This window comes from Seriola dumerili, unplaced genomic scaffold (assembly GCF_002260705.1).
Source record: "Seriola dumerili isolate Sdu_G_001 unplaced genomic scaffold, Sdu_1.0 BDQW01000331.1, whole genome shotgun sequence".
In the NCBI taxonomy this organism is placed as follows: domain Eukaryota; kingdom Metazoa; phylum Chordata; class Actinopteri; order Carangiformes; family Carangidae; genus Seriola; species Seriola dumerili.
In genome coordinates, this window is record NW_019174586.1 from 10,949,364 (window position 1) to 10,974,588 (window position 25,225).

Genomic DNA, 25,225 nt, shown 5'->3' on the forward strand with positions numbered 1-25,225 from the left:
CCTCACTTAACAGATTTCAATTTTGATTTGATAATTTTTTGCTTGTGAAATATAAAGTGGTCCATATAAAAGAGAAGCTATCAATCGCTCAAAGCATATTTCTACTATTAATGCACGAATAATATAGTAGTAAATGCATTTTGTTATTCTTGTGTTGGTCATAGAGGCTGTCACATGTTTCATATGTGGGTGAACAAAGACGTAAAAGCCATAAACTATCAAATAGACTGAAGTTACTGAGTCTTTGTGATGGGAAATGAAAGCAGCTCAACTTAAATGCACTGAACATGTTTAAAGGAGGAATTCAAAGTAGAGAATTTAACATGTTATCAAACTTCAGATGACAAAAGTTTTTTTTTGCCAAAAGAAAGAAAATCAGAGATTCATCTGAGACTTTTATGAGTCTTTAATAACAGGACCGAGTCTTTTAATATAATGTTAATAATCTCTGTAGTTGCCCGTGTAACTGGCAGCCACTTATATTCACTTACTGTTAGAATCCTTAAAGTTAATTTAACCCGGACTCCATCATAAGTGCCCACTGGTGCTGAAAGCGCCACTTCGGAACACAGCGTCTGCACAGACAAGTGTGATTTCAGACAATTCAGGGAAGAAACATCAACAGGATGTCTTCCCCCCTCTGGAATGTTCCCATTACGCATTTACGCATGTCATCAGAGGAAATCAAATGTGTGGAGATGAGTCTGCAGCTTGCATAACGCTCTGATACGGACACTTTCCCATCATTTCATGACTTCCATGGGTAGAATTTTTTTTTCTTTGGAGGAGGGGGGAGGTGGAGGTGGAGGAGGAGGTAGTGGTGGTGGCTGGTAGGGGGTTTGGTTCCAGACCACCTTAAGAAAAACGCAGCCCTGCAGCCAGGGGAAAGACTGCCCCCCCCCCCCTCACTCCTGCCACCCCCAGCCCCCCCCTCCTCTCTGTTCCTGACTGTCTGGTTTGATTGGTGTCGCGGATGCGCTACATCCGGATCCATGAGAAAAGGAAGTTCAATACAAAGTCAATTTATCCTATTCAAATGGAAAAATCAATAGATGAATGACCCTCAGTGCCATGTCGGGTCAGCAAATGCTTCAGAAAGAATGCGAAAAAAAAAGCCCGAGCAGAGTTAACGGACTGTTAAAGTCACTCTGTGGCGCAGTAACGACTCAAGTTTTTTTTTTTTTTTTTTTTTTAAGCTGGATTTTAAAACCATCAGCCTTCTCGGTGATAAAGCCAATCCTGGTAGACCGACAGATGGCCGCCTGGATCCCTGCTCTTAGTGGTCGGAAGTGCGGACGGAAATCTCACGATTACAGCAATTAGCTGATTTTCCATGGATGGATGTGATGAATATACCAGCCGCGGCTGTTTTTCTCCCCGTGGATATAGAGCAGTTCCCCAAACTAGGGGTTTAGTAACCATCAGAGGTCCTTGAAGGGGGGTCCTCAGGTCCTCGTTTACAGACCTAATTCCACTATTTAATTCCATAGAAACACAATATTCTGATTAGAGGCTTCTCTCTCCTCTTGCAGTGATCAGTTGTAAAACTTTTTAGACTCATGGTTTATTGCAATCTTTTCAAATATGAGCCCGAAGTCTAATCTTTCTGTCTGAAAACATTTAAAAGCCTGAGATTTGTGCATTTATGCAAAATCCCATATGGAACATATGGAAGAGCCACAAAAATTTAAACTTACAAAAATCACAAACTGGCAGCGAAAACATGCAGAAAAGGTTGTGTTTGGATGTGCAGCTGAAAACTGCTACAACAGACCAATGCATGGGAAGCATGAAACTCAGTCAAAAGCAGTTCCCAGCTGATTTAATTTTTGCACTGAAAAATAATGAATTCCATAGTTTTGACTAAAACATGTACTTTACAGACTTTTCTGATTCTGCTGCAAACTCATTATCAGAGATGCTCTAATTATCACCAGCGTTTATCTGCGTATTCATGACCTTTCTTCTTCCTGTAATGTTAATTTTTTGAAAAAGATAAGACAACCATTGACATCAGTACTTAAATAATGCATTTAATACATTATCAATATTTTATACAATCAAACATGACACTTCAGCTCCTTTTTCAAAACCAAAATCCCCCCCCCCCCAAAAAAAAACACTGTCCCACTGAGCTGTCAAGAGTTTTGAAACTTTAACTTCAAGAACAGCCAAGTTTTTAACAGGCATTTTCGGGAAACTAAATTCTTCTATTTGGCCTGATAGTCTGTGGACTCAAAACCACATTTTACCACATTTGTTTTTTAATAGTTAAAAAATAAAAACTTCAACAATCATTGCGTAACTTGGCACAACAGCCACGAAAGAGAAATCCTTCCTTTTGGCCAAAATCAGCATCTACCAGTATTTAGCTGGGCGTTGCGTCAGTTTCTTATCATGTTAGTAACTTTCTCCAGCAGACTGGGGCTGTTGAAAACCTACTCTTTTAAAAATAATAATAGAATTACAAAGAAAAAAAATGTTCCTTTAGGTTTCAGATGTGTCCACAGCAGCGTGGTCAGAAGAAGCACAGGCCGCTGCGCTGCTGCTGATAGCTGATATACGACTGGATGAGAGAGTCGGGGATCCGGGGCTTCACAGCGTTCAGGGCACTTTCAAAGTGTCTGGCCTCGATGTGCTGAGCTTTGATGTCCTCTTGTAGGGCCAGGAGGGCAGCCTCTCTGCATACTGCTGTTATCTGGGACAGGAAACAGACACAGATATTCAGCTGTCAGGCAGAGCGGTCGGTCCAGCGGACACCGCTGAGTCACATGAGCAGCCGCAGTCAAGAGGCTGATCGACTTCATGATAGACTGCTGAGGGCAGATGTGTTATGGCAATAGAGCAGCGCTTTGTTTATCTCTATCTGAGAAATATCTTTATCTTATAAACATCAAAAGCCATGCGAGGCAGAGAGACAAACACAAAGCCAACTGTATATAATCTCCACAACCACTGATATCTGTACTGTCTGTCCCACAGTTTCACTGCACTGGGAACAAGTCGGCATGTGATCCTCTCTGGAAGTGAAAACATTTTAAACTGAATCAGCTTCTGATTCTGATTAATCACCACGTACAACTTACATACTGAATATATCAAATCCCTTAGAACCCTTGATTATATCCCTGTGACCATGTGAAGTCGGTACAGTAAATGTCAGAGGACTGGCTGCATGCATCAGCTAAATGACTGAAGTACAACATGTAATTATAGAAAATCTTCAGGTGCATCAAATTAAGAATAAGCTCAACAAGAGTTTAAGGAGGTCTTAAAAATGACAATCATCATATAAAATCTAATAGTAACAGAAAAAACTAAATTAACAATTTTGGATATGAATACATCGAAATTTAAGTATTGCGAACATTTATCAATCTGCTGTATAACAATATGTAGGTAGAGTAACTGTGGCTCACTGGCTCTGCCCTGCAAGATTTAACTTAACTAATAGGATTAATTCTGCCTCCAGAGCAGCTCTTTTAATGAGAAATGTCTGTTTAACCAACATTTCTGATCTGCCATGTCTAAAGTGTAAGTACAGTAGTCTTCCTGCCGCCTCTTTACTACAGCACTGACGGAATTACGCAATGGCTGACATGGAGGATTGCTGCAGGTGACCTTTGGGAGAGATTCTGCACACGCCAGAGGAGTGACTCACTTCCGAATCGGCGGCGATGGCTGATGAAGGCCAGGCACCTTTCCCAGCAGTGCCACCCTCCTCCCTTTCTAGAAGCACAGCTTTGTTCTGAGCCAGGGCAGCTTACACAACTCCCGCCAACAAGAGCAGCGCAGGAAACTATTCGCCTGTACAACCACTGATAACGTCTGGTGGGAGGTTAGTGGGACATGCAGTCATGTGATGCAGCAGAGCTGTGGAATATTGCACAGTGAAAGTATGCATGTAGAGCAATGTGGCTTCAAGGAAATTGTTCACTGGCCCGAAGCGCTGATGGTCACCGCCCTTCCCTCTGGAGCTGCACTGTGTGGCACGCTGTGTGACATGCAGGCTGAGACCAAATATCCACAGCAGAGCACTTGTATCTATCATGTATGTTACACTGTCCCTTTACACTAGCTAACCACTGCTGCCTGTCGACAAAAGCATGAGCAGGCTGAGAAACTGTGCATTTGCATTAATGGAAAAATGCTATGTAGGGATTAAAGCTGTAATTATTTAACCTTTATCAACATTTTAATTACATTAGTGCTCATTATTCTTAAGCTTTTATTTAAAAAAAAAACCTTCTGCATGTGAATATGCTGAAGATCCAACACAAAAAGACAATTTATTGCTTAAATAAGCAATAAATCTCCATGGAACAAATGAAGAACTCTTATTTCTCTTGTAAGAACAGGGTCTGACTGACCTAGCTGTTAGCTATGCTACCACACTTACTATCTTAGGTAATGTTCATCCTGCCCCCACCGCAAGTCTGCTAACTACTACTGTTCCTAAAGTTTTCCTACAAGGACGGATACTTAACTAAAATGTTGTTGTGATATTGTGAGGAAGCATAGTTGGGTTGGAAGAGGAGCAAGACTGTAACAGTATTGGTTAGCTAATGTAGCTAGCTAGCATAGCCAGGCTAATAGTTTACCACTTAAAAACATTTTGATGAAAAGTAGGTTTTTAATGACAAAACTGGTTTTGGATTTACTTTGCAGACTGTGTGTGGTGGACAAGTGGGTAGTAGGTTGTGGTTATTAAGGCTTACTATCAAAGTGTTAGTCCCCACAACAACAACAACAACAACAACAACAACAACAACAACAACAACAACAACAACAACAACAACAGCAACAGCAAAAAGCAATAAGAAGTATAGTGAAGCACTGAGGTCAGCTGAAGGTCAGAAAAAGACAAGTTATTACACTTAGATTTTTAAGAATACTGTCTAAATGTACTGCATGTATAAGTGTTCATTAACCCATTTTTCATGGCTAAAGTATGTGAAGCTTGAAGTCTAGATGCAAAGAATATCATCCATTATCTAGGAAACACTATGAACAACATGACATCATCTTAAATAGGTAAAATGCACAGACTTAGTGGCGACAGGAAAAAGTAGAGCAGAGGTGGTCAAGTGTTCAAGCACATGACAGTCATGGCTTTTTTCAGGGCTGCACAGTAAAATGAGGGGAGATAGCTGTTTGAATGAGCTCTGGCCCCTGCTAGCATGCACGACTCGGGACAGGTGCTTTGCAGATGTCAGGATGTGAGGCCTATTCCAACCCCCCACCCCACCCCCTTCTTCTTCTTCTTCTTCTTCTTCTGTTTCAAGCCAGTGAGCAACATGATTTAGGCAGGGTAAACACGCGGGGCCGGGTTAATTTTCTATGAGGGTTTCCCATCATTCAAGTCATTTAGGCCTGTCAGTAATAATGATGCAAAACAATGAGGCCATGTATCCCGGTTCCCTGTTTACAAACGCAGTTCGAGGGCGAGCGAGCAAGGGAAGGAGTTATCGAGAAAGAGCGAGAGGGATGCCACATGTTGAACAATGTGATTTAATGTTGTTTCCAAGCAACATCCATAAACAGGAACAGACAAACGCTGCAGCACAATCAGACTGTAATTTCTTATTTACGCTGAAACTGGACTTACAGTACACGTTAGCCTCCTCGTGCCTCAATCTCATGATTCAACGGTTAATAATTATTTGGTTGTTTACTTCCACAACACCCTTTGGGTTTATTAAAAAAAAAAAAAAAAAGGGGGGGGGGGGGGGGAAATGTCCGGAGCTGCTCTGAAGTACACAAACGACGTGCGCACACACACACAGGCCCCCGCATTCATGCTCGCTGGGTTTATGAGCTGGTCTGTGAAGGCGATCAACAAGCCAGTGTTTCCCGCTGTGTGTTTGCCCGTACGGGCCTTGAAAAAAAACATAAAGCCACAAAGGCAAACAGGGCGAGCGAAAGAGCCAGTTTGTTTGTAAACGTGAAGGCATTCCTAGACCGGAGCCAAAAGTCCGCCCCCCTCCAGCACCACCTTGATACCCCTCAACCGCCCCCCACCCCCCCCACCCCCAAAAGCTAACCTACAACCCCTTTAAGTTAGGCCCCCTGCGCTTCTGAGAAGGAAAAAGAAGAGGAAGGCGAAAACTGCAAATGCACAGAAATGAGTGCGTGTGTGTGTGTGTGTGTGTGAGTGAAAGGGGTGAGGGGTGGGAGGGGGGGTGGGGGTCGGGTTCGGTGGCGAAGAGTGCTGAATTGTGGCAGGCCAAATAAATTATAGATCTCTCTCTCTCTCTCTTTTTTTTTAATTTTATTGCAATGCAGACTTTATTTTTCATCCCCTTCATAAATTATGTCAGCAATCACTTAAATATATGGAGAGGGCTGTGCTGATGCATTGCAGTGGCTGCTCTCTGGTGATGTGGGCGAGCTCAGAGTTCCTGGAGGTGGCACGTAGCCAGTTGTAAAAAGGCAAAGCAAACGAAAAAAAAAAAGCAGCAATCATCAAGAACCTCTCAGTTTGGAGACGGGCTAAAACTTGCTGACTCAAGATGACCCAAAAGTCGGCCTGATACTGAGTCAAAGAGGGAGGTTTTGATGACGAAGCAAAAACGGTACAGTGAGCTCTTCCAGTCCAGCTGGTTCAGGTTAAACAGTAATGCCTGTGACAAACCTCTGAAACAGGCACTGAATCACGGTCTTCAGGCTGTTCATTCGGCAGATGTTTGCTGATGATACAAGCATTCTTGGTTATACCCGACTCCTCATATTGTAAACCTTCACTCGGGTCCAGGACGTGTCTCAGATATTAGAAACCGAGTCATGTGGGGTTCCAAATTATATTCAGTCTAATCCGGTCCTGTGGCGTTTTGAGTTTGTGTCAATGTGTCTAATATCAGAATAGATTCTGGTTGACGCTCTATCAGCTCGGATCATATGCTGAATCGTAAATGGTAAATCACGGACTGACCTTTTCTATTGTGCTTGTCTCGACTTATCGGCCACTCAAAGCACTTTACAATGGAAGCCACGTTCACCCATTCACACGCACGTTAAACATACCGATACCGATACTGATATTGAAATGCAGACTAGAGAGGCCGGGAATCGCACCAACGACCTTTCCGATTGGCAGAAGACCCGCTCTACTTCTTGAGCAACAGCCGCCCCCAACAACCACAAGGTACGAATGAGTGTTTCTGAGGTGAGATGAGGAGTATCAACTGTGAAGGTTCTTTTTCTCCTGGATGTGTTGGTGTCGCTTTGTTCCTCCACCTCAAACACATTTGCAACTGAAAACCACGTGTTACAACCAGTCCTCTACTGGTGGCTACTGAGATGCTTCAATGGGGAAGCAGGGAACCTAGAACCTTGCTCAAAGACACACCAACAAAAGGGTGATGCTTGAAACAGAGTACTTTGTATGATGTACCATAGAAGCATAGCTGAGTGGCAAGATGCGATACTGGTTCATATACGAGGACGATGATGCAGCTTTTCTTCCTCAAAGACAGTCATGATGTTGCAAGAGGAGAAACCCAAGAAAGAGCAACAGAAGAAAAACAACAGGGAGAAATGTACTTAATGTTAAGAAAATAAAAATTTAAAGTATCATTGTATCATACAACGTACTTGTTCATTACATTGCCTTCTACTGCTGCCACCACCGGCAGAAATGTTGGGAATCCTTGTTGTCAGTCATTCCACCTTAATAAAATGTCCGCGGAGCCTCTTAGACCACAAGAGCTTTTAAATGGGTCGCTGGAAAAGTGATAGATACTCAATTGGAGCGCCCACCACATCCTTGTTTCCACATATTCCTCTAATGACAAGTTTCCCCTGGTGGTTCTCAAACCCCCTCTTTAAAGCGAGCCTCACATGCACGAACATACAAACACATACACATGTTCCTAAAGACCAAAACGTACGCAGGGACAAACGTAAGTCTTGTTGAAAAAAGTTAATCATCACTCTTCGGGACTGCTGTCAATAAGAATCTAACACAGTGGTGAGAAAGAGAGGGGTCCGACTACCATAATGACATGTTTGGTGGAGACGGGCACGTTTACCTCCACTGTCTGTTGATCATTTCATACAGACAGGAAAAGTCATTTAGATCTCCATCCAATTTTCAAGTGAACTAAGGACTTGCCTCTCCGAAAAGAAAAAAGAATGAGACAGACGGGAAGAAAGCGATCCGAGGCCGAAGTCATTCAGAGGGTTCGATTTTAATATGGAACTCGTTCAGTACTATTTAACACAGGCTGAAATTAATGTCCAGCATCACCTTCAGGGGGCAGACATGTGCCGAGTGTGACAGTTTAGAGTACCAGAAGAAGAGCGGGGTCTGAAACTGTTTCAGATGCAGTGGGGAAAAAGATCCGTAGCTCATTAGAAAGTAAAAACCCATGATTATTAATGACTTTATAAACATTCGTAACCCTTTATTAAAGATTTATAAATCTTTCTGAGAACAGGCTTGATGGCTGATGAGAATGTGAGAAACTAATTGATATTTATTTGCGGATTATTAACTGCAGACGGTGCAGATGAATTATTACAGATTTTAAACATTAGTATAAATTATTTATTCATAATTCATAAAGCAATTAGTTACAACTTTCAAACCCTTTTAAAAATATGTTTTATTAGAAGGTTTTTTAATCAAGGTTTGTTTTAGATTCCGATTTCATTTAATTTTGAATTCTCGTACTGTGACGGACGAAGGCAGAGGATTTCAGTCGGTCCGGTCTTTTTAATGGGGTTACGACATGAGGACGGGCACGTGCAGGGCTCGGGGCTGCAGGCCCTCGCTCGCCTCCTGCACTCGCAGCAATTAGGGTGCCATAACATGAAACTCTGGATACAACAGTGGCCTTTATGCTCTATTGGTCACTGCACTGCACTTCCCTCTGTAGCCACAGCTACACCCTATATCATTGCCGTTTCAGTGCACACAGTTATATCATGTTGGATATACAGTATATAGTGTATGTGGAGTGATATACTGCAGCACGTCCAGTGCTGTATGTGAGGTCCTGTTGTCCTTGTAAGATAAGACATCACGAAGCTTTTAATGACCCCGGAGAGGAAATTAGGCTGTTGTAGCAGCGAAACGGGAACGAGATACGGTGAAGAATAACAGAGTATAAATAAGAACATAGCAAAGTGGAGGCTGCATAAACACACCTGACACTTTTTAGCACCAGAACATGGCAAGCAAAAATATATGAGTGGAATAAAAAGTCACGAGTATCAACATTTAGATGGAGACGCAAAATAGTAACAGTAATAATCTCAAGCGTTGTCGCGGCCGTGGAAAAGAACTGGAACTAAAAATGTGCAGCATAAAAATAGTCACAGATGTAAAATACCTGGGAAATAAAGCGTAAATAAGGTCGCAATACAAATATATAACACATACAGTACGGAGAACGTGAAAAAGTGTGCTTGTGTTCACACCAGCAGGTCTACAGAAGGTGTGTGTGCAGGTGCATTGTAAACAAGGACACACGTCTTGTGCCATGTCGTCGAAAAACAAACCAAAATTAAACAAAAGCCTCATCTTAATTTGCATCCTACATGTTGGAGTATGCATGTCACAGACACGCTGCACACATACAGATCTAAGCCTGCAACCCCCACGGCATGCAGTGACACTGATTAGCATTCCTCCCACGTTTGTAGCTAAATAACTATGCAATTCCAGATTCTTCCCATCAGTATTTCCCGGGAGAAGGTGAGACAACCTGTTCACGCGACAAAAATAAACCCTTCTGGAAAAGGTGGAGGGGGGTGGTGAAGCGAGAGAGAGAGAGAAGAAAAAAAAAGCCTTCGACTGCTGGCAGTGCATCCCAACGTTCTCAGGTCAAATCTGTCTGGTGTACTTTTCGCTTCCTACTTCAACAAAGGCGCTCAGTGAGTGTATCAGACGCCCTTAATGAAGGGCTTGTTAGCTGGGCTACCGGCAGCAGATCCACTAGACCCGGAGTGTGTGTTTACTATCAATCCGCCCTTGTGTCTACAGCGGGCTACATCCAGTCCTCCCCGCCTCCCTCCTGCCTCACCCCCCTCCCTCACACACAAATGGCCACATTTACAGGAGCGAGCCCCGAACCCCCACCCCTTCCTTGCCTCCCACAAAACCTCTCCTCCATCAATCCACAAGCCCTGCACACATACTTTACAGTGCACAGACACACACACACACTCACACCCACCCACACACACACACACACACACAATCCCAACACACTGCACTTGCTGGTATAAAAAACAATACACTGAACAGGCATGTACAGTGTGTTTGCAGGTACACACAGATATGGTTAACAGGTCAATTATGCCACACAAATATGTGCAACAACACATAAACGTACAGGTACAAATGCATGAACACGCACACGCACACACACACACACAGTACATATAAATACAGGCTGCATGCAAAACACTCATTTCACCCTGATAAGTCTCAGCTCCTGTAGCAGCGACAGCTTATTCTCTTCTCCTTAGGATTCAGTTATGAGTAAAATACATAACTTGCCTCAAGGCAAATTGTAACCAGTCAGTCCGATCACTGACGCATCAACTGTGTGTACGGACGTTATTGTATCAGTGCTGAAAATGAGTGAAAAGTCACAATGCAGGCAAGACTTCAATATCATTAATAATTCATCTACCAACTGTTTTGTTGATTAATCAACTCATTAATCAAGAATGAATTAATCAGCTTAATTGAGTGATCAATAAAACAACGGCACGTAGTGATGAATGTCCATCACAGTTCCAGCTGATGTTTTCAAGGCTGAGGTAACTAAAAGTAACCAAAAGACATTCAGGTTACTACGATGTAAGACAGGGAAAAACTAATAATATTAATTGATAATCAAAATAGTTGTCGAATAATTTTATGAGTGATCATTTCGATTCCACTGTGCACAAAACGGAAAAATGAATGATGTTTTCAGGTGGTAACCAATGGAAACTCAAAATAAAACAAAATCACAGAAACAAAACTATAGATTCCACAAGTTTAACTGAATGTACAAATGGACAGTGCACGATCGTGCAAACACACACAAACTGTCGGACAGCCAACGCCAGAGATATTGGCTCTAAGAGGGGCGCTCTTATGCAAATGGAAAAAAATATTAATTCCCTCCTCTGAAATTGCCCCCAACCACACCACAGTATCACCACCACCACCACCACCCTAACCCCGTCACTAGAAGAGAGAACAAAAATAAAAAGAGAAGCCACGCTGCATCCAATTTTCAGAGAGGAAATTAAATAATATATAAATCAAACGACGTCGGGGGTGCAGAGCCCAGACTCTCGACCAGAAATAAAATGTTTCATCCTCCAGAAAGGCAAAGAGGAAGTGTCTGCAGTGACATGCCTGCGCCAAGAGAAACAAGGCCTGACCACAGCTCCATGTGAAACCTATTTAAGATTACAAGGAGAGAGAGCGAGGGACAGAGAGAGAGAGGGGGAGAGGGCTAAAGAGAGGGAGGTGAGGTTAAGCATAGAGGAGAGTCACGTGGGGAGGAAAGGGGGAGAACGGAAATATGGCACATGATCATAAATAGAGTGGAGCGTGTGAGTGTGTGTGTGTGTGTGTGTGCGGCTGTGGATGAATGTGCACATGCTTGTGCTCTAAGCAGAGGAATTTAGATTCCATAGAAAACTCTTGATGATGAAAGTGTGATCGCGTGGGCTTCTCCTCGCCATATGTTACAGCTGAGACAATAGAGACTGAGGGAAGATATTACACACCAGTGAAACCTTGCGTGTGTGTTGGGGAAGAAATGTCGCAGATATGAAGAAATCATCTACATCTTTATATATTCCACTTCTTATCCTAAATGAATCTTCACACAAAGTTATTTGTCTGAATGTGTCACATTCATCGTCTGCCTGTAAACATCCAGTGGCCTGCTGCTCCGGCTGTGTGTGTGTGTTCAAACTTAGCTTAGTGTGGACATTATGTGGGAGTTACTTGCTGCACCATACAAGTTAGGTACAATGTAGAGTTAAGACATAACTTAAAATGTACGACTCCGTCCAGCTGGTGTAAGTTAGAAACTGGATTAATGTCCAAAAGGTCAGATGAAATGTCTCTTTAAAATTTACCCCAGGACTACATCACCTGATATACTGTTTTCTTGATTAACCTATTTATTGTTATCTATAATCTATAAACTTTAGTTGAAATGTTCTTCAGATGTGTTTTGTGTGATCAACAATCCAAAACCCAAAGGTATTCAATTCATAATCATATGTGACACCTCACATTTGAGACGCTCCAACCAGATTCAATTAATAAAAACTGTTAGTTAGTTAGTTAGTTAGTTAGTTAGTCATTTTATGCCGCATCACTCGAGATGGGATTTGCATCGCTTGGCTAGTAACTGATAACTGTTAATGTGCTGAGTTTGGCAGAATCTTATATGACAAGATGAGGAAGTTTTCTATAGATCTGTGTAGATGTTGTTATTGTTTATGACCATATTTATGTGTAATAAATCAATGCTGAAGTACGTTAAAGTACAACAGAGGCGCCTGACGTTGATGAAATAATGTTGAATTGTTAATGAGGTAATGGACAAATGTGCCGTATAAGTCAGCTATAGTTCACACATGACAGTATACTTTTTTTTTTAGGGTTGGATTTAATTATGGTCAGCTTGGTTATATTATAGTGTAAAGATGGTGCAACTAGTTTAATGTGAAACTAACTGGTTACAACAAGGCTGTTAGTGTTGACTTTACACTCACGAACACAACTCTGTATCAAACTTACATTCAGCTGGTGCAACACAGTTCTTTATCGTCTCTATATATAAAAAGATACGATATCTGTTTTTAGGAAATGCCTTGATTGTGACTACAGATCTGATCTGGGAGCTGTGAAGTGTGCAGGTTGCTGCGCACAGTCAAATGTTGTGACAGTAAAGGCTCAGTGTGAGGCGTGTTTTTTAGCCACACAGGAAATGTTTGTCACATGTTTGAACGTGGAGGATGCTCTGATGTAGCATGACTCACTGCTAATGTATAATGTAAGTAAAGTGAGTAAAGGGTGATTTTTTTTTTTTTTAGGATGGAAACCTCCCACAAAAGCTACCTAATAACTTCCATGTCAGGTGATTAGGTGTTATCCTCTCAGGCCCCTACCCACCTCATGTTTTGGAAAGACCTGTGTGGGATAGCACCTGTGTTGGGGCTACACAGTGTTAAGATTGTCTGTGTGTGTGTGTGTGTGTGTGTGTGTGTGTGTGTGTGTGTGTGTGTGTGTGTGTGTGTGTGTGTGTGGGAGTATAGCTGGGCCTCGCCTTTAAGGGCATATTTGTCCTCGCCCCTTAATCAGACGAATGAAAGCTCCACATTCTCCCTGGACTTGGGAAGGCAGGGATGGCATATTTACCAAACACACCCATGCTGAAGTGACCTGGAGACTCAGTATGTACATGTATGTGTGTGTGTGTGTGTGTGTGTGTGTGTCTCCAAGCATAAGTGATGTGTGTGCGTTTGGTAATGTCAAGGTAGGTAAAACTCCACCTGTGTGATGTGCTCCACTGAAATGTTCTTTTTCCTGTTTCCTCCATCTTTCATAATGTACACAGTACCTGCACACATGCACTGAGTGTTCACGTGTTAGTGAAGCGAGTACAAACAACATACACACACAACACAGAACATTTCTGAATTTTAGCTGGTACAGTTCAAGTTAAACTGATTCTGCTCCATTTACAAACTTGGAGGCACGAGGACCTGAGACAACTCGCCTTAAAAGATAGATTTGTACAGAAATGGAATAAGGGTTTTAACTTTATTTATTTATTTTTCAAACTGGGGAGGTTTTTTTTTAGTAATGTTGCTGTTCAGTTTTTCAAATATAATTTTTCATAACTTTTACTAATAGTACTTTGGGGCGATGGCAGAAAATTATAGAAGTGGTTATTTCAAAACATAAAAACCAAAAAGATCAACATGCTTACATGCGAGTAAGGCACACACTAAACTGACCCTTTAACTAATGGATTTTGCTGACGTACCTGTCAGATCCCCTTCAGACCCAACCCTGATTACAATCTGCCTGCCAACCTTTAAAATGTTTCAAATCTGGCTCGATGTCAAATAGTCTGAACAGAAACACTGGAGGCTGTAAACTCAGGATAACCTGCACCAACCGTGGACTCCAGATACACCCTCACATGTTCCAGTGACGTTCCTTAATGATAAAACACCACAAAATGATCTAAGCTGCGCTGCACACTTATAGTCTTACTTTATTTGAGATGATTCCCAGAGCATTGTAAGTAAATGCCAAATGTACATGACTTAATAAAAAAGTGAGACTACATTACTTTTGCTGAACAGGCTGAATGGCACAATCATTTTCCGTACAGCAGCGGGATAAAATAAACAAAATGAATCATAAATGTCAGTCATCTATTGAAACTTTGCTAACATTAGCCGCCACTGGTCATACCAGACCAGATTAGGCTGTAGCTCCCAAACCCCTACGTATATACACCGAGGAAATATGTATTTTATTTCCTATATGAATTCAACTTTTTATTTATAACAGAAGAATGTTATTTCTAGCTCTTTAAAAAGTCACATAGCGCGGCTTTAAATGCTAAATCACCATCTATTCCATAACCTTCAGAGTCGACACAGTCTGCATCAAAGTGTGAACGAAAGTTTTTAACATTCGAGAGCTGAACTGCTGACATTTTAATTCAGCCTTTCAAAAGTGTAGGTGAAGAACTATATAATTGACACCGACTTAATAGTGGGTCCTGTGTGGTTCCTTCTTGGCTCCACTGTCATTCTCTATTTTCATTAGCTACTTTCAGGTTGTTCTAGCATACCCTCTCTTTCTCTTCAACCCCTCTCTCTCTCTCTCCCTCTCTCTCCCTCTCTTTCTTCCTCTGTCCCTTCCTACCTTTCAACTCTGCCTTTCTTGCTCCATTTCGTTCCTTTTTGGCTTTTGCTACCCACCTTCTGTCTTTGTGCACGGCCAAGGGAAACAGCACAGCTAGTGCGCTTGAGGACTCATATTTCCAAGGAAAAATTCAATTTGTGCTCGCCATGTACTCGCACATAAACCACAGTGAAGGCTTTATATATATAAAAAGTTAAATTAGGGCAGATTGGAGCCATTTCCCTCTCGGCGTTCGCTGGCCTTTTGCGTGTCACCACAGCTCGCTGGCTGGAGCGGGCCAGGGAGGGAAATGATTTCTTTTTTAACCTTTATTTAACCTGCAGCGTCGACTAAGAACAACATATTCACAATGACAAGAGGCGAAAGGCTTTGCTGGAGAGGAAGTGAGGCGAGGTGTTTCACAGCCACACAGCGTTACAGACGTGTGAAAGGCTTTTTCCTTCGCAGCCTTTGTTGAGCTGCTTGACTATGTTTTCCATGTCGGCTATGTTTTTCTGAGTGGCAGCGTGACCGCTTCTGTGGTCTCACACACACACACACACACACACACACACACACGGCTAGGGGTCAAACCATATTTTGGAAAATTACTGCCAACTTCAGACCTCATCAGACATGCATTCCACCAAAGCTGACATGTTTATTCGATGATGATTACTGATCTTGTTCTTCTAGACTCCTGGACTGATGGCGTACATCAGCCTCGTACATTGTGTAATGGCACTATTATTCAAACAGTAACACGTTTTGTTGATGCATTTTTTTTTTTTTTTTTTTTTTTTTGCGCCTGTGTCCTTGGTGATAAAAATCTTTGCAACAACAAATACCGGATCATAAATCTGACAGACGACACACAGAGCCAGAGGAGGAACAGCCACAACCACAACAGGTGTTAAGAGGAAACCATTTGTCTTCCTGTGAGGGTGGTTTTGCTCAATGTGTGTGTGCGTCACGGTTCAGTGTCTGTCTGTCTGTGTGTGTGTGTGTGTTTGTGTGTGTGTGTGTGTGTGTGTGTGTGTGTGTGTCATCATACAAAGCTGTATTTGTGATAAAACTCTTTTTGTGTCTTTCAATCGTTGAAAAACAAGCTTCTGCAAATCCAGCGTGTCGGCTCAGGCTTCTATTATAAAAAAAACCTCATCATCATTACAAAATTATCCTTAACTGATGCAAAAAAGCACAGCTGCTTCATCAAGTCACAACCTCAACATGTTGACTTTGTTGACAGGGAGCTGCAGAGCGGCTCAGTAATCTAGGAAATCGGGGGAATATTAAGCATCGCAGGCAGCGCATTGACGTCAAGACCGACTGCTGATCTGCCTGATTTGTGCGTCCTGCATTGGAACAGACTTGCTCCTGCCAGTGTGAGAAAAAAAAAAAACAGAGTTAAGAAAACAATTGCGCCAGTGAGTTTGAATGGCCGTCAGCCAAGCGTCTCAGACACCTGGGCTCGGACCAAAAAAAGATCTCTCCCCCTGTCGGAGGGAAAAGACCCACCACCACTACGGAGGTCGCGGTCAGTCAGGGGCATCTGTGACTGAACACAGAGATACTCTGATACAGCTGAACACTGCAGCTTCGGGTTTTACCCCCCCCCCCATCTTTGGAGATGGATGTTACGACACAGTGAAATCTGGAGGGAGGGTGCACAGCGGGGTTGGCACTGCCTGTCAGCTGTCGTCACCTCTGCGTGTTCTGCATCTAAACAGCGACTTCATGCAGAGAAATCTTGATTTTTTAGTTTTTTTTTTTTGTCAACAACTTGTCAAGATCTGCCAAGAGCTCTTTGCAGTGGTGATTTTGCACTGCACTTCCTGGAGGTCACCTGTCAATCAAACACCACAGGGAGGTCTGTAACATCCACTGGTAATGAAGTCTGAGTTTCTGGAAGTTGTGAGCTCAGTGACTGTCATTACGTGTTTTAATGATTGGGTTTCTTTCCTGTTTATTCCAAACAAACTGCAGCAGGAAACATTTCAGTCCTGCGCGTCTTGAGGATTTTTCCCAGGAAAGAAGATCTAACAGCAAAAGGTCCAAAGAATAGTCTGTATTATTTTTTTTGCAAGTTGACTTACAACAACCTGCACAGAAGATAATGTCCTCATTTTATTTTTTATGTACTGACAAAAAACCTTGCTCCAGATGCCACCAGAAGACTAATGTGATCTGCACAGGTGTGTATGAATATTACTGGAGAAGAAAACATGGATTGCTGTTTTAATTTTGTTATCTATATTTAGCAAAATCAAAGGTTTTGGGATATTGACAGTCTATTGCCAAGTCATATTGTCAGTAGGTTAAAAAAGTCGCATTTCTGTCGCATTTCAAAGGCTCCTTCAAATACGGCCGAATAACGCGTTTTCTTTTCCTGGGCAACGAAGGATCCGACAGGTGGATCCGTCAAGGCGTAACCTATCCCAAGATTCATTGCACGCCGGTAACGAGAATAATATGGCAGCGAACAACAAGACGCGGTCCACGAAGGCGCGTACCTTCGTAGCCGTCGTAGCCCGCGTCCCCCGAAGGATGCGGCCCCTGAATCGGGACACAGCTGTAATGTGCAGTTTGCCAATGAAATCTCTTGATATCTAAAATTAAAAAAAATAAAGCGTTGTATTGAAATCTGAGACGGCTTCAGCTTTTCAGCAAGGCTGCAAACAAGGCCTGGAACTGACTCCATGCTTGTGACAGGCTGCAATAAATCCTCCAGGTCTTTTCCTGTCAGGGCTTGATCGTAAATAGAGGAAGAAAAGAGAGAGAGAAGTGGAGCAGCATCACACCTTCCTTCAGGTGCAAGTTAAGCCCATCTTCTTCTTCGTGACAACACTGCGATTACAGTATCAAATGTTGCTTCTGTTTCGAGGAGTGATGGCAGAGGTGAGGAGGGAGAGCCGGAAGCAATTTTCTGGGCTGAGTGTGAGTTAAAGGTGTGTGTGTGTGTGTGTGTGTGTGTGTGTGTGTGTGTGTGTGTGCCGGTGAAGGGCTTAGTGGGGAAGGTGAGGGTTGGGAAACCAGATGTCACTCCGGGCAGGTAGGAAGACAGGTGATTTTAACAAGCTTCTAGCTCCGAGCTGACAACAACTGTGTCCTCCTGCATGACCCCCCCCCCCCCCCCCCCCCACCTCCTCTTCCTCCTCCTCCTCTTCCGACCCTGCCTCCCTCTCCTTTCAAACAAGTCTGAAATCCCAGGAATGTAATTAAAGTCAAAGCTTCAGGTAGTCAGACTGCCAAGACCGAGGACTGAAACAGGCTCAACGCGCCTCCAACGGTCACGTACACTATCTGTAAACACGCAGGTAATCAACTCCTCTGTAACCAAAGAGGGAAAAGAAATGATCATAAATTTACTGCTAAATTTGAGGCGACAGTAGAATAAAGGTCAAAGCAGCAATCTGACCCAGTGACCAGGAGACAGGTTTGATCCCTGTACCAGCAGGAAAAAAGAAAAACAGGGTGGGGAGGCGGATGAGTTTCAGCAGATGAGACTGTGACTGTACTGAGCAGCTTCCAGGTGTGACTGTGTGTAACTGTGTGAGCGTGGAGCAGGGTGCTAATGACACGAGCGTCTGCAGTCACCAAACTGATCCTCAACAAATAACTTCTGAACTTTTACACAATATCCACCTAAAATATGTTAATAGCACGAACAAATACACAATGTAAGACAATAAAAAATAAGAAGAAGCAATTCGAACACCTGTCGGACAGTGAGTAACATTAACTGTATCAACCTCAGAAAGAATTTCTTTTTATTTGCTACTTTATTTGATTGCATTTCACTGTACAGGTATTCATTCTATCATATGAAGTTTGAGGCTGATTAGAAAGAATCATTTGGCTTCAATTGTTCAGCCAAACATTTTTGAAATTTTCCTCCTGCCTTGTTCATCACGCAGTAGCCGGTCCCCCGTCACCTGCAACTCTTCAACAATGTCATGTGAGCAGTTGCAGGCCATCAATCTGTGCAACAAATACAGTCTACTCTGGAGTATAGTAGCAGCGTCAGCCAGTCTTTTCTTATCACTCAATCGGATTGGTTAAAACTTTGTGCAGAGAAAACAGGTCGTGATTGCAACCCACACCTACTGTGGCACAGCAAAGTCATGCTGAATTCCCACTAAGCCAGCTATTTATAAGGAGGTGAGGCTGCAACAGAGAAGACCCCCACCCAAATGTGCTTAAGCTTCACGGTGACACCGGCCGGAGTTGACAGAAAAATTTGTCAGCCAACTGCCAAGCCTCCGCACGACCAGTCGACAGGTAGAGAGAGAGAGAGAGAGAGAGAGAGAGACGGGGGAATGCAATCTAAGGAAGTGAGAACAGTGAGGGAGCGAGTCGGCGACACCGCGCTGTATATGATATGGGAACTGAAACTGCTCACTGCTCAGTGGCCCCCAGCTTCAATAAGCATCTTGCTGTTGATTTACGAGGAGGTGCCCCCCCCCCCCTTCATCCAGCTTGCTCCCTGGCAGCGTGGGCCTGACGCAACGGCTGACCAATGCTCGTCGGCTGCGGCTCACCCAGCTGCCTACTGCATTACCAGTTAGCACGCCAAGTCAAATATAATGGCTCAGTGCTCTGTCACACAGAGACGGAGAGGTCCAGCGACTCTCAATGTTCACACCAAGGCAAAGGCAATACCGCTCATTCCTCCCGGTTATATAAGCTCTCGACTCTGCCAGAGGATGTGTGGTACAGTAGCTCCTGACACCGACTGTAACAATATACAGTGCATATCTCTAATATACAGATAAATGACTGTATAATATAAGTAAAAGATTGTATATTACTGCCTGTCTGGAAGGGTTAGGGTTTTATTTGAGTAACAGGGTTTGAGATCATTTGTTTGGTATAATTTTTATGTGTGGAGATGTTTTTATTTGCTACGTCACAGGGAAATCAAATACGACAGTAACATCTTCCTGTAAGTGATATTCTCACCTTCATATCTATTAACATCACACTGCACATTGTATCTCAACAGCTAGGTCCATTTTATGATTTAGAATAATTTTGAATGAATGCTTTTGGTTTTTAATTGTTCCATTATACAGTATATACAGCAGTACATTTAAAAAATATATATAACTTGAATATTAATAGTTTTTTTTATTTTGAAAATGGGTGAAAATCAGATTTTGTTGGTGAAAAGAAGGTTATTTACACTGCAACACTGAGGACTAGGAGCTGATTGTCTGATTTCTTTTCACTCTCTATTACAGGAAACATTTTCTTGATGGTCAACAAGAGGATCTTGTTTACTGTAAACTGTGGTGATCGGTGTCTTCCTGCCACAGGAAACACAAACACTGTTGGATTTGTGCAGCGATAACAACCAGGTGAAAAAAACTGATCTGCTCCTTAAAAAAAAAAAAAAAAAAAAATCTGGGTATTTTTTATTCGTTAAACCAAAAGAAAAAAGACAATGACGAGCTTTTCAACTTGAAATCTTGATCTCTGTTCTGCTTCATCCTCCAGTCTGAGGAGCGAGTAAAAGAAGAGCCAGTCAGGATGTGACCAGTCAACGGTCACATGCAGCGTGTTTGGACATCCACATGTTTATTTACTTGTTGATTTGTTGCATTTGTCCCCTGGTGCTCTCCTCTTGTAAACACAGCATTATCTCCAGTACTGTGTCGCTCTCTTATCTGTATCCTGTTTTCCCTCAAACTTCCCCTCAGCGATCAGGGGAGTTTAAGGTTTCATCTAATCTAATTTGATCTATAGCGTTGGTATGTAAAATATAATACGCACACAGGTGAGACCCCCCCCACCCCACCTCCTCTACAAGCTCTTATCAGCATGGCTGTGGCATGTCTTTGAATTTTTGTGGGGTTTCAAGAACTCAATGGCAAGTGACTGCAAACCTCCATTCCACAGATGAGACACTACACCAGAAACCTCGATGTCAAACACAACACCTGATAGCGGGGGGATAGGTTTCTCTCTGCATACCTGCTCCAGGTGTACGCCTGCTTTAGGGCTGCTTTTTGGGTGGGGGCTGCCGAGTCAGGAATCAAGGAGAAAGCGTGTACTTTCAGGATACGAGCAGGCCCTATAGATAACCTCAAGCTGCCCTCCAGAAGATAATAATGTCAAAAGGAAAGATGGAAACAGCTCAACACCTCGCTGTCCTCGGCAGACAGATTTAAGAACCGATAAGCAGTTTTTCTGAACTTGTTGAAAGAGAGGTCGGCGTGTGTGCATCTGCATGTGTGTTTGGAAATGTTAAAGCGGCTGAAAACTCGGTATCAAATGTGTGTTTTAAGTAATACGTGTGATGCTGCAGTTCATCAGGTCTGATAACAAGATGCATCATAATAACGTGCCGCAGGAATGAGTCCTACAACCCAGAAATGAGTTGCATTTGAGCACCTCCAGCTCCCTCGTCCTGAAGTCTATGGGTTTTCGGTTAGATGACTGAAATAAAGTCCGTGGTTAACACAAGCTCAAGACATTTTCAAGTTTTTATTCTATGACATAAAATGCATCACTAAATACCCCGGTTGTTATTTCTTTCAGCTTTTAAGTCTCTTAAAAAAAGGCCGGTTGTTAACAAGTGGCTAAATGAGATTACAGATGTTGTCAGGGATGTTAAACGTCATCACGCCCCCAAACATGGAAACCGATCTACTCACCAGTCCACCTTTACGGTCCCGTTGTGTTTATATACTCACACTTCTGTAATCTATTACTAACTCTCCAACTTCCTGATACGTCGTCCCTGCGGCTACCGTTTAACCGCAGAAGAAAAAGTTGTTTTTTTGACGTAGGACAGAGAGTGTGTGAACTGTGAAGTGAGGGAGAAATGACCTGACTTGCTGCTCATTTTAATAATGGCTGCTTGTTAGTTGGTGGAGAGAATCGGTCTTATTATCCTGGAGTCTCAACCGACTGGGTTCGACTGAAAAAAAAAAACCTAATCTGTGCATGTTCGGTTCAGGCGGGTTTCGCGCAAGTCTGTTTCGGATCACACCGACGCGAACCCACAAATCCCGCGAGGACAAACATGGACGAAAACCAAAGAAATCTCTGATGTGAAAAGAACCAGTATTGTTTCAACTTTGCTGGATAATAGTGGTTTCGTGTAAGAACCCGTTGCTTAGAGTGAGAGACAAATTAAGTTTTCGGGTCCTTTGAGAAGGTTTTATGCATCTAGATCAAAACAACCCTGGCTCCTGCACTTTCTCAGGGAAACGAATGAAAGAAAGAACACATGACACGGTCATCTGTACACAGCAGTACTGACAAACATATCTCACAAAAAGCATGACCGGGACGACAATGAAATCTGTGTTTTCACAGCCTGCCAAGGCACGTTCTGCGTCTGAATCGTTTGCAAACGGCTGTTTTCTGAGCCTGTCAGACGACCAGCGGCACGACATTTCTATCATGCCCCGTAACCCCTTCCTGTCCAAACATACAGCCGGGATTTACATTCAGGGGCAAAAGATATACTGTCCATCTTATGGGAATGTTTTTTTTTTTCCTTTTTCTGTTGAATGGTGTGTGAACCACGAGTTATGTTGAAGGTCAAAGACAAACAAGATTTCTCTGACGAAGAACAAGACAGAGATAGAGAGAACCGGTCCAGAAAACTCTCACAGTCTGCACCGTAACGCAGTAAATATTGGACATAGTCTAAACACCACCACACGTCAAGTGGGTGGAGTATTCTTTTCAAACCTGTGCACTATTTCTTGTAATTTTCTTAGTTATTTTGTGTGCGACAGCAGCAGTTTCTCTGCTCAAGACAATGTGAATCACGCGGCAGAGACGAATGCAGAGAGACAAATCTGTCACACAAAGACGTGTTTGTGCGATTACTCCCAGTCCGCTGCGAGATCACGAGGGCGCTCTGTGACACAGCACAGACGCGACACAGGCATCATGGAAAAGCACGGTAACATCTCTCTGTAATACAGGATACAGTCACAGGTTCTCTGGTTTTAAGATGGGTAAAGGTAAAAGGCTTGTGACTGCGGGGTCGCCAGTTTGAATCCTCGAAGTCTGAGGAGTTGACTGGATCAAACTGATATCCCTAAATCTGCTGTGAGGAAACTGGACGTCGTTTCAACAATCAGACCAAAAAGCTTAAAACTTTGCCAAACAAAAACAGCGCTGCAAAGATATTTTTTTGTGCAAACACAGATTATAGATTAAATGAAGTTGGACGTGGGGCAGACTGCAGCATTAAGTATTAAGAGAAATTACACTTGGCTGGGGAAACTTCTTATCTCTACTTCGTGTGTTGCATTTACTAGTTGAATGGTTTGTAGTGGCCCATTGTCATGCTAGTTTCAATAAATCTTTTGCTTATCCTGGTGCAAAAGCAAATGTTTACACTCAGTGCTAATGTGGACCTGATGGTAAAAAATAGGCAGAGCCAGTCGCTGTTGATTTCTGGCAGCTACACTGAGTGAAACTTTTGAATGAAGATCTTAGTTCATTCTTTCTATGATTTATAAAGAGGTCACACAGTCGTCTTTAATGTCATTAATCTCTCTGTCGTTTTAGGGAAACGAGCATCTGACTCGCATATTTTACGGCTCTGTGACAGTCACAACCGGTTCCGCGTTATAAATTATTCAAAGCAAGAAAACGTAACCCACCTCTGCTCCAGAGTATTTATTCGTCCGAGTCACGAGGTCATCGAGAGACACATTTTGGGCCACAGGCATGTTACGGAACTGGAGGGAAAATATTTCCCATCGGGTCGGAGCATCTGGAAGAGGCACGTAGACGATTCGGTCGAGGCGACCTGGACGCATCAGAGCCTGTGGGATGGAAAGAAGACAGTCATCGTCTGATTTACCGTCATATTTCACAAACTGTCACACACACACACACAAACACACACACACACACACACACGTCTGTCAAGTTAAGACTCAACACATCAGCACTGCTCATCAGTGAAACAGTCTTTGGCTCGCTGTGGGTAACACATGCAAAATTCAGTGGAGTTATAATTCTTTGTTTCAAGTCTTCCCCAGCACATTTTTTGCACATGGTCACTTTGGCGTCACAAAAATACTGTCAGGACGCCACGACTCTGACCTTTGACCTCCTCACTGTTGCTCGTTACGGTGGAGATCCAGGAACCGAAGCCGACTCCACTCCTGCACTGACTGCGCTCCTCTTCAGACAGGACCGGGAACCAAATGCCTTAAAATGCAAACTGTGAAATTTCAGTTTTCCACTTCTTGCAGTCGGCGTGGAGACAATGTTGACGTTATCTGATAAACCCCTCCACTTCCTACAGATCACATCTCCATGACCCCAAAACAAGTCCTTGAGTACCCAAAGCTGCCGCTGTCTCGCTTGTCAGACGTCATTAAGTGGCAGGCGCCTCTCAACACAGACAGGCAGACGGACGGACAAATATGCCCTGTCTCCACTGGCTTTCCTCAGCCAGGCCAGGGACAGGCTGGGGTACGGTATGGTTGCCGTTCAGTTCGGGTTCTGTTCAACCAGCCAGCTGGTCCAAGAACAGCGGGATTTAAAAACAACAAAATGCGTTTCACTCGCTGTGAATTAGCCTTCAATTTCGCCATCAACAGAAAAAAAAAACAAAAAACAAACATCAACTGGAACTGACAGTTTCCTTGTTGTTTCTCTCCCCAAAGGGGCTCAGTGAGGCCTGGTTGTAAAGACAGTGGAGTCGCTGGCTGTGGGCCAGACAGGCCACAGCGGGGCTAAACCCCGGGCCGGCGGAGACGAGGCAGGAGACACACGCAGACGCAAGCCATGCAGGAGGTCACGTCAGGAGAGATCAGTGAAGGTTGGAGGGACCGGACCAGCAGCCTTTGAACTCTTACATAGTCATCGCGCTGCTATTCCTGCTACTCTACATGCACAACGCACCCTTCAAGCCTGACAGCCTCCTTTTGTCTTCTATACACTGCACACAGACTGCGAGCATTTGCAGTGCGTCTTCCTGTTTGCTTGATGAGTGGAACAGGACAGTCTGCAGAGGGTAGTTCGGATGAATGACGTGCTGAAACACCCGGGGTACTTGGGTTAAATTTCCATATATTTTTGATAAGTAAATTACCAAGCAGAAATGTCAATCATGTGCTTGCCCTGTTCAAAGTTAAGTATTAATAATCTATAGGCAGATAGCAGTTGCTGCTCCTGTTTTATGTCTTTATAGACTGAATCTTTTCGGATCGTTATCGTCAGATAAAAGCAGTTTAACTTGGGCTCCTGAAAGTATTATTCATAGTGATGACATTATTCACTATTTTCTGGTGTTTTATCGATCAAATCATTAAATGAACAATGTGGAAAAAACTGATCGACCACTTA

The 25,225-nt window shown here is 43.1% G+C and overlaps 1 protein-coding gene across 1 annotated transcript in view; it reads right to left on the minus strand.

The window, feature by feature from the left end:
* Positions 1 to 2,090: 2,090 nt before the first annotated feature.
* Positions 2,091 to 25,225, minus strand: part of spata5 (spermatogenesis associated 5) — a 110,112-nt gene continuing 86,977 nt past the window's right edge. The window contains exons 16-17 of the mRNA XM_022759867.1: positions 23,527 to 23,691; positions 2,091 to 2,698 (exon numbers count right to left, since the gene is read on the minus strand). Of these exons, the coding sequence (XP_022615588.1) occupies positions 2,519 to 2,698; positions 23,527 to 23,691 (345 nt within the window). The 3' untranslated portion in view covers positions 2,091 to 2,518. The remainder of the gene's footprint in view (positions 2,699 to 23,526; positions 23,692 to 25,225) is intronic.